General features: G+C 35.8%; 2 protein-coding genes across 2 annotated transcripts; both read right to left on the bottom strand.

Annotated features, from left to right (window-relative positions):
• Positions 1-1,953: 1,953 nt before the first annotated feature.
• Positions 1,954-7,782, bottom strand: LOC106658746 (Fanconi anemia group I protein). Its single transcript, XM_014380846.2, has 21 exons — positions 7,651-7,782; positions 7,399-7,569; positions 7,045-7,328; positions 6,817-6,984; positions 6,516-6,751; positions 6,098-6,437; positions 5,799-6,019; positions 5,385-5,728; positions 5,190-5,316; positions 4,807-5,114; positions 4,373-4,737; positions 4,121-4,297; positions 3,907-4,058; positions 3,643-3,836; positions 3,382-3,552; positions 3,134-3,308; positions 2,844-3,060; positions 2,708-2,780; positions 2,499-2,639; positions 2,323-2,424; positions 1,954-2,242 (listed from the first exon to the last, which is right to left on the bottom strand). Exons 2-21 carry the CDS (start codon positions 7,483-7,485, stop codon positions 2,111-2,113), a joined length of 4,014 nt encoding a protein of 1,337 aa, XP_014236332.1. The 5' UTR covers positions 7,486-7,569; positions 7,651-7,782; the 3' UTR covers positions 1,954-2,110.
• A 793-nt stretch (positions 7,783-8,575) lies between these two features.
• Positions 8,576-9,509, bottom strand: LOC106658649 (trypsin-1-like). The gene has a single exon (XM_014380688.2). It carries the CDS (start codon positions 9,502-9,504, stop codon positions 8,737-8,739), a length of 768 nt encoding a protein of 255 aa, XP_014236174.2. The 5' UTR covers positions 9,505-9,509; the 3' UTR covers positions 8,576-8,736.
• Between the last annotated feature and the right edge of the window lie 1,013 nt (positions 9,510-10,522).

The following is a 10,522-nucleotide window of genomic DNA, read 5'->3' as shown; positions in this document are numbered from 1 at the left end:
ACTTGCGACGCGCGAGAGCTTTTTTGCGTTCGCGGCGGCGAAGGAGATCACGCGGAGCTGCATATGAACGAAATTCCTTCGACTTCTTTTTACCTGAATGCGATGAAAAAAAAAAAAGAAAATCAATAATTTTTTTTACTAGTCATTGGCTCGTATAGTTCATTGTAATGGAGCTACGTTCAACGACTCGCATTTACCGCCTATTGGGCTCGTACACGACACTCGTTCTTACGCCATTGTAATTCGAGTAAAAAATTGCTCCTAAATAACTGGTAATTGGCAAGAAGAAAACAAGCTTAAAGCTTGAATAAGAAAACGAAATTATGCCTCGCATTGGGCGCGTGTTTGCCTCGTTAGGAGCTGCCTCGTATAGAAGCTCAAACTTCAATTCATACATGATGCATAATAGCTGAAGTACATTAAGCTCATTTCGACAGTGAGAGAGAGAGAGAGAAGAGGATAATATCTCTACATTAACGATTCCCTTTTACTTTCCCTGATACTCCAATTGTACGTCAGTCCGTACGGTTAATAGACCAGCTCGAACCTCGACCTGATTACGTACTTCTACCCTTATACATTGTACCTGTGCGTGCATCGAGCTGCCTGGGCTTTTGTTTAGCCTAATGCGCAAAAATTATCGAGGAAATTGAGAGCTTTTGCGCGAGCTTCAAATTGAGTTCAACTATGTTTCAAAGTTTAACAGATCGAAGAATACGAGCTTGTTCGAGCGAGTCTCTCTTTTAAGGCTCGATGGGGGAAAACTGAGATTTTTCGTATTTTTTCAGATGACTGTCCGTTCGACGAACGGCCCGATGAAAGGCATAGCCAAAGAAAATGACAAAAATTCGCAGCGAGAAAAATACGCTCGTTCGTCGCGGCTGACAGCTGAGGCCTCGAGGTGAGGCATAATAATAATACATAAAAACGAGACGTCGAGAGTCCAAAGAGCGAACGACCAAGTGTATGCGAGCCATATAGGCAGCGCGGCACGTATGTATACCCACACGTTTCACGTTATAGGTATACAATATACACACAGAAGAACGCGTGTATACGATCGTCGACGTCTTGGCTTCGCGTGCAAATATAAATCCTGCGGGGCAAATAACCGACGCGGACCAGTTTGCTCTGGCTAAGGCTGATACTGCACTACTTTCTCGCATGCGCGCAGGTAATGTGTATAGGTATACACGACCGGCGCACGCGTGTGTTCCATACGTGTGGCTGCACACACAAATACATAGTATTTTATGCTCCAAGTACACGGTACAGAAATTGCAGACGCAGACGCGTATACACGGCGGCAACGGCTCGGCGTGTTTTCTTTCTTCAAAGTAGCTGCCTGCTTTTCGCTCGCGTGTGTGCTTATAAATAAATGCACACCGCCGTGAGAGTGTAGCGCGGTAGCAGCAACAGCTAAGGCGACGGGCCGTCTGTGCGAGGCGACGATGATGATGCTCTCTTGTTCTCTCTTTCTGCATCGTCTCGTGCGACAAGAGCAAAAAATTATTAAAGATAAACAGCGAGCTTGCGCGCTCGCGCGCACCGTGCACGCAACCAGACGTTCCAGGGGCGCTTACGAATCCGCAAAAGTTGTATCGCGCTTTTTTCTGCTCTTCCTCCGATACCTATGCGGACGAGAGCGAACTTTGAATTATTTCATAAGAAAAGTCCGAGGCAATTTAATATAAATATAAGACTGAAAATCTACTTTTAACCAGATGGCGATTCGTAACATCCGGATCATTCTTACGGAGACATCTAGACGCACGAGCTTTTTTCGAGCTCTGTTTGTTTGTTAAAGAAATGTATAATCTTTCCATTTTACTTGCACTACTTATTTGAAAAATATTTTTCAAACTGTTTTTCTAAATTAACTGTTTTTTTGTTTCCAGCGGATATGATTGGATCTATTTGATCGGAATAATCATTCTGAAAATGGGACGCTTAGATCTTTTAATTATAAAAATTTTTTTTCAAAGTAAAAAAATGATAAACTCTTAGTACAGTACGTAACATAAATTTACAAATAACTGAGTATTACGGTTCTGTCGACAGAATATTTTTTTTCCTTTTTTTTTTTTTTTTTTTGAAAATTAACCTACACCTAACTACGTCGTTTTCTCTTAGTTGCAGGGCCTTCGTCGCTATCGCTATTAGATTCACTTTCTTCGCTACTTTGATTAGAAGTATCAGGAGCAGCGATCGAAGCGTCGGCATTAGATTCCACAGTATTATTCTGTAACAATTTTTCAACAGAGAATATGAAATATAATATATATTTGAATTATCATGACTCTGGATTAGATTTTTATTTACCAATTGACTGACATTCATGTTTGCCAAGTTTTCCAATACTTGGGAATTTTTAATTCTGAAATCTCGAATTGCATCATATTTCGTGTATTTCATCAAGTCAACCTATAAACAATATAAATATTTTGAATTAATATTTTCCGTATTTTATGCTATGACTTACTACTCCTTTTACTCACATTAGTTTTCTTAGCAAGTAGTATGATCTCTTTGTCAAAAGTATCAATCGCTTGTACTACTCCAGGGATCACCATAACTTCTTTCAATATTTTGTTGCGCTGAACATTGGTATCGGTCGATTTTCCAGTATTTTGAGATGTCTAAAAATTTTCAATTATTTTATATAGGTAACGATTCAAATTTTTAAAGTTAAGATATTTTAATTTACCTCGATGTGTAAAATCAACTCATGTATTGCTTGTTTTAAAGCACTTCCTGCTCCTTGAATCACTGGAATGAATCTATCAGACAAGAAAATTTAGTCTATGCTAAACTTGAAAATATTTCAAATTGAAATGCCTTACTTTACAGATTGGAATGCAGGGTTCGTTGCAGTAGACTTTTTCTTGAAATATTTAGCTAAAGAGCAAGCAAAGTTGTAAACATTCTTCAAATTCTTGAATAGTGCATCAGAAAGTTGGCCAGGCATAATTTTTACATTAGCTAATAATTCAAATGTGCTGAGGATAAAAGAAAACTGGCGACATAATATCTGCTCCTTATCCTTGATTTTTTTTCGATCTATAAATAATTTCAAGAATTAAGTATTACATTCAGGTAATTTATCAATCTTTGTAGTAAAGTCTTTACTCACTAGATTCGTCATCAGCTTCGAGACTAGTCATGGCAACATATTCTGCATTTAATCTTCCCAAAAGCCAAATAACATTTTGTAATTTTGTTGCTAGTATTTTATTGACAGCTAAATATGCAATGGCAATGGTAGCTTCATTGATAATTTGATATTTTCTTGAGGACGTTACATCACTCTAAATATTTTAAATAAAATTGTTATAAGAAGAGCTTTCATTTTAATATAAATTCTAAAGAGTAAAAAATTACTTTGTCCGTTTTTCCAAGTATAGCACAAAATTCGACACAAATGTCTTGTATTGTTTCACCATAATCTATGCTTCGTTCTTCTATTAATAATATCAGCTGTATGATGATCGCCGAAACTTGAACGTCGAGGTGATCAGAGTTTTCAGCTATTTCATTTAACCAATCAAACACCTGTAAAATTATATAGAAAAAATTAACTTTCATGTCTTTACGCTCAACCTGAACGATTTTTTCAACTAAGCGCTTTAAAACAAAGAATACCTTTTCACATTTAACATCGTCAAATGGAATTTTTTTCACCAGCTTTGATATGATTTCTATTACGTGAAGAGGTACTTTTTGTGCTACTACTTCTTCGGGTAATTCTGGATCAATATTCGCTACAAAAATATCTTTCAAAGGTGATATTAAACTTTGCAACTGAAATGAAAGACCATTGGAACGTTTTTCTCCAGCTAAAATTACGATACAAAATTTAATAAAGATATAATATAAATTGAAACATTATTGGATATAAATACTCACTAATTGCTTCAAGAAAAGCCGGTAATTCAGACGAATATGTAGTGCACATAATTTCGCAGCATTCTTTGAAGCACTCTAATCCTAAACCAGCTAGCTGTTCATTAAATGAACTAATTGTCTTTAATTCCATAATGAAATTCTTGAATAATATTCTAAAACAAACAAAAATTACAATCCAATTTTAAAAATGATACATTTTGATCAATATACTTACGCTCCAATGTTGAAGAAATTGTGTTTATTCGTTTCTAAAAATTTCGTTAAATTATGATCTTTCAAAGTTTTGACGTGCTGAAACAAGTGCATGCTCGATTGTAAAATGTATTGATGAAACTCTATTCGTCCTCTCAAAGCCTCCGTGTTATTTGCCGGCAACAAGGGATTTTCGACTCTGTTAAAAATAATAAAACAATTTTAATATATTTTTCACTCAAGTGTTGATGAACAATCATTTTGTGTTACTAACTTGTACAATATATTTATACATTTCGATATAGCATCTAAATCCATCACAGTATTTGGCAATTTTGCATTAATATGACTGCCTCCTCCTTTACCGCCTTTTTTAATAGTTGTGTCATTAGCATCCTTTTCTTTATCTTTTTTACCTTTTCCACCTTTTTTAGATTTTCCAAGTTTTTTGAAGAATTCTACTAATCTAGAGTAACCTTTGAACAACGAAATGATGCTTCCACAGATATTTTCACTATTTTCCGACCATGATGCAATGCGGAATGTTAATAACGATTCATAAACTGAGATAGCAAGCTTAACATTAATTATTTTCAGTTGAGTTTTTGGCGTATTGTCCGAAAGATCTGTATCCTCATCCTAAAATATTCAATTACAAAATTATATAATTCAAGATGCAAAAATAAAATTTAATCAGGTCATAATTACAATGCCAAAATGTTCTATATCCGTTTGAGTCATACGTTTGCAGAGTGATTCTAGGACCGCAGCGAGCTTATCGATGCGCATCGACTCTTTTGAAGCTACTTTCAAGTAAATTTTTTGTAATGCAAAAATAAGTTCTGCTATTGGCTCATGTATTACTACATCGATTCCTTGTATTGAACTACATTTTTCAAACCACAATGGCGGTAAGACTTCTTCATCATTTTCAAAATATTTGTAAAAGTGCTCCAACAAAAATTCTACTATATATTCCGTAAGCTCTGGATTTCTAATTATTCCATTGTAGAGTTCTGAAAACATAATTTTCTTTAGTTATAAATTTGAAAATTTGAAAGATTTAAATGATAAAATTTCCGGAAGTATACCTTGATATAAATGGGAACGCACTTCTAATTCATGTGTAAAACATTTACTCAAAATAGCCAAAATCTCTCTGCACAAACAAGTATTTTGCCAAGGATTGGATTTTTGTGAGGGTCTTTCTAAAGTTGCCTACAGAAAAAATATATTTTGTTAAAGTATGAATTAATTTAATAAGAAATATGAAGGAAACTTTTTACTTGAGTGAAAAATGATGATGAAGATGCAACATTAGATGATGATAAAGATTCTGATTGACTTAAAGCTGTCAAACTGCTAAGTTTTAAATTCTTCAAAAGTTGCAAAAATCCTAATACAGCCATTTGACGAGTTTCTACCCCTTTTCGATAAAGAGCTTTACGCAGGACCATAATAAGGTTGTCTCTTATAGAACCTGAAATCCGCATCAGCGGTAAAATAGCTTGTAAAACTAATGATGCAGCACTTCCTGGAATAACCAACAACTGTTCCATTAATGAATTAATCCACACTTGATGTTCTAGCACTGTCATGGTAAGTTTTCGGCACATGTAAGTTAGACAATCTGCAAGATGAATATCACACAATGAGTATTGAGCAAAGAAAAATCTATTAAAAACGGTTCAAAAAATTACCAGTATATTGAGTAACATTAGAGCCTGCTCTAACAATTTTGTCTACAAGAATTTCAAGAACAGTACCCCCAGCATCTTGTCTCTTTCTAGAAATTTTCAGAAGAATTTGGGACCCATACTCCCAAGGTAAATGTTTTTCTGTAGGACATTTACGCTCTATACCAAGTAAAACAAATCCAAAGTCCACTAGACCTTTTAAAACTAATTGGCGATCTTTATTGCTAAAATAGAAATAAATGATTAATAGCTAGGCCAAAAATAATTCATTTTCTTGAAGTCAGTATTAGTATCTTATTTACCTGTTCTCTATGACTCGATTTATGGTTTCTGTAGCAGACATATCATCTGATGATACTCTTCTCAACCATGCACTTTGACTTTGGTTTTCTTCGTCTTGAATCTGCCTTTGTAAAGCTTGTTTTAAAATTTGCAATGATTGATCTTCAAACAAGCTTGATAATAACAGTAATACTGACATAACAAAAGGATCCAAAATGTACTCTGGTGCATTGACAACAGATTTTAAACATTTAATATAGTCCAATGAGCTTTTAGTATTATCAAGAGCGGATTGATATATGTGATATAATACTGTGCTTTCTGTTTGTTGTAGTTCTTCTAAAGATACTTGAGTATCAACTGAAACATTTTAAGAAAAAAAAATCTGATAATTATGTTTAATAATAAGAAGAGAATTATTAATAACAAAATAAATACCAATTGAATCAGAATTCACTTGACTATCGTCACTTCTACATGCATTAGTATAATTTTTAGCAAAATATCTAGCTAATTTTGAATAGAGTAAAGTAATATTATGCTCTGATCCAAGTTTTAACATTTGATGAACCAATGGAGGTAATTCAGAAAGATCTACAATCATCATTTTATTGGCTAATGCTCTCATGACGATTTCACAATTACTTTTATCTTTAACATCTGTTATTATATCACTTGAAATATAAAAAAATTAGGTGAAATTTAAAAATGTCTTAACTTAAAGTGTGATTATACTTACACAAACATTTTAGCTAATGAACTTAAAGTTTTAGGATTCCAATCAATATCACACAAAGAACGAATAATGATATTTTTATATTCTTTACCAGTTACATCAGTACCTCTGTGATTTATGGTTTTTTCTTCTTCTAACTTTTCTAGCACTAAAGGAATGATATCTTTCCAACTAAAAATATTAATAAATTTATAATGCTATTTATAATTCATAAATTGTCCTTTAAATCACCTCATAAATTCATCGTCGTTGTTTCTGATTCTTTCAATGCAGTAGTCTATTAATTTGACAAGATGAGTCCGTTCATACTGAGAAAAATCAATAACGATTCTGCTAACAATACTATCCACATGTTTTGTAGGAGCTTTAATATTTTTGAGTGCATCCAAAATAGCTATGATTAATTTTAATCGTTTGTCATGGAATTGATTTAACTTGCCAAACGCCCTGAGAACGTCATCGAGTACTTTGGTAACTTCTGATGTATTAAGAACTTTCAAAACCATTTGACAAAGCTAAAAAGACATGTTTACATAAATAATGTAATATTTTAAAAAATTGACAGGTAATATTTGTGCAATTAACCTCGTTGAAATCAGCATTTTTGACAAACTCATTTATTTTTGATTGACTGGGCTTTTGACTGGCCAAAGTTTTATACTGCGAATACATTTTGCTGAATTACTGATTAAATAAGTTGATTAATGTTAATTGGAAAGATGACCAAAGGCGAAGGCACTTGCTGAACACAAATCGCTGTAAAAATGTTTTCCATCAAATATTACAATAATTCCACATTCATTATTCCGATATGAATTTATTTATCGAGGCTCTTACTTTTTGGCAAAAAATAAAAAGTCGTCGCAATCAGACGAATGTTTGCATTGCTTGTTGTAATTCAATCGACGCTAAACGCCGGCAGTATGTTGATTCAAAACTGGCAACGACCTGTCTGCATCGATATTAGCGCGCGGCAACAGTTCACACAAACGTTCGGATTCTGCTGTGCAGCGCGCGCGAAATTATCGGCTTTATCATTGAGCTTGAGTCAAGAACCGAGAGGGAGCGACACTTGATTGAGTCATTGCGGGCATTTTGCCGTGTGCAGAAAGCAGCAGTTGCGAGCGCGCGAAGTATGTTTTTGGTATAAATAATAATCTATAAATATCAAAAAAATTATTTTGAGATTTTTCGCTGATAATAAATCATTGGGCTTTCAAAGATCTGAAATGTCGGAGTTTTCAAAGTTCGATGGTCAGAGTAAATTTTTGATAAACTGAAGTCTAAATCTTTACTTTTAAGGAATTTCTTATTTAAAATAAACAACATTTTTCAGGCAGAGTTTGATATGCGACGAAATGTTATTTTATATTTTTACAGACACCAAAATAATGAAAAAATTGAAATTGTCACTTTTTGATTTCTGGTATGAAGTGACAGTTTTTTTGAATCGGTGATTGATTACTCATGACAAATCCTATATCTTTTTCTTGGAAGTTCGTGTTATATTAAGCCAAATTCGTAATCGTTATAAAATTTTTTATTGTCAAATTCAGAAGGGGTATCTAGAGAAAATCAACAAAAGTTCATATTTACGCCGATTAGGATATCAAGATTTATATTTGAAACTGCGTTATCATCACGTACAATCTTTTTTGTTCTGTTTGATAAACAGTAAAATTAATTGCACTAATCGCCGTGGGTAATAAAATAAAAGATCAAAAAGAGAACGAGGACAAATTTGTGAGTGAATAATATGAATTTTATTTATTTTTTTTCGTTCATTTTCATACAGCGACGTCAAGTACATAATCAGCCGCGCATTTTGTAAAAATTATGAAGTGTAAAAAAGTTACAAAACTTAAGCTAAATCAAGTACACTAGGTAAAAAAACTCGACTGCTCTCGTTGAATCGAACTAGATTCAATTTTCCCGGATGACCTGCTCGATCCAGTTGCGGTAGAAAGCGACCTCGGTGTATACGCCGGGCTGGTAGGGCCTGGCGCAGCCCTCGCCCCAGGAGACGATACCGGCGAGGCGTTGGTTGACGGCCAGCGGGCCGCCGGAGTCACCGACGCAGGCGTCCTTGCCGCCGACACCGAGCACCAGAGCGCAGATCTCGCCCGACGGCAGCGGGCCGAACCTCTTGTAGTAGAGATCGCTGCATTTGCGCTTGGAGATCATGGGCACGGCGACGGCCTGGAGCTGGCTCGGCTTCCAGGTCGTGGGAGTCTGGCCCCAGCCCGAGACGATGGCCTTCGTGTCCTCCACGGTCTCCTCGTCCTGCTCGAACATCTCGATCGGTTGGTGCTGCGCGTCGTAGACGATGGGATCGGCGAGCTTGATCAGGGCGATGTCGCCCTCGGCGGAGCCCCCGGAATTGATGCCGAATCGCGAGTGCTTGATGATCTTGGCGGCTCGGTGCACGGTGCCGCCTCGCTCGACGAACGAGGTACCGGCCCGGACATTGGTGTCTTTTAGCTCGTACTCGAAGACGCAGTGACCGGCCGTCAGGATCCAGTACGGCGAGATGATGGAGCCTCCGCAGTTGTGGCGATTGTTCCACTGTACGCTCACCTGGTACGGGTATGTCTCGATCTCGACGCTGTCTCCACCGTAGATGCGTGGAATGAGCCTGGCGCTGTCGGCCGCAGCCAACAGCAGAACGACTGCCAGTACAGAAGAGTACATCTTCGGGCTAATTCAACTTACGATTGATCTATGACGCTAACTCGTTCGGCTTTTATTATTTATACTCTGTCGGGTAAAAAATATCTCGAGCGTGGGTTTGTTGCTCTGAACGGGGTCTTATCGTATTAGAGATACGAATCAAAAGAGTCATTGTTGTTATTTAATTCAGCCAAGTACTTAGGATTCAATCGCAATTTCTTTGATCGATGGCATAAATTATTTTAGCAGTTTCATCATTTAAACGAGGCACTGAACGCGTGTCTGCAGTTAACGATCATTATCTTCTTTACACGTGATAATTGCGCGCTTTTCAAATATACGAATGGACAAGCTGGCTCGTCGAATTTGATGCTAAATTTACTCGCTATGAAGACACCTCTTCAGAGTGAAGTGCATGCGGACGAGAATTAAGACACGTGGGAGGCAATCAGTCTTCAACGAAATCTTCGTGACTGCGTTACTTTTATAACGTAAATCTCGTTTACGCTCGCGCATTTTTCTGGACGAGGTAATAGTTCGAAAAATGAATGATTTTATGTTTATTTAAATTTAAATTTATCAATGCAAATTAATTTATGATTTTTTTCGTTTGTGATAAAGTTTTGCATTGAAAGGCAACGACTGGGAGACGATGCAATTGAGTGAGGTAAAATAAACCAACAGACACTTTTATTTGCTTCAAGATTTATTTCCAAACATACTTTTGATGTATAATATTTTCTATTTTTTTTTTACATTCTGAATGATGTGCTAAAACATAACTTATTGGCCAACCTGGGTCTATTTCCCACGCCCACACTGAATATAATAGCTAAAGTTTTTTCTGAATATTTACATCGTGTTAGCTTCAGAAACGTATACACGTTATTTTTCATTGAGATAATGACATACATCTTTATGAAATCAATTACGATGAATACAATAATTTTTTTTTATTTATAAATAGATTAAGTGGTGATTAGGTACTTCGACTTTTTCGACGATGTTATAATGAAAATTTTTGGAATGGATATTGCTT

This window comes from Trichogramma pretiosum, unplaced genomic scaffold, assembly GCF_000599845.2.
Source record: "Trichogramma pretiosum strain Unisexual culture from Peru unplaced genomic scaffold, Tpre_2.0 scaffold2, whole genome shotgun sequence".
NCBI lineage: Eukaryota > Metazoa > Arthropoda > Insecta > Hymenoptera > Trichogrammatidae > Trichogramma > Trichogramma pretiosum.
Note: the sequence above shows the minus strand (reverse complement) of the source record. Positions and strands in the feature narration are given on the sequence as shown.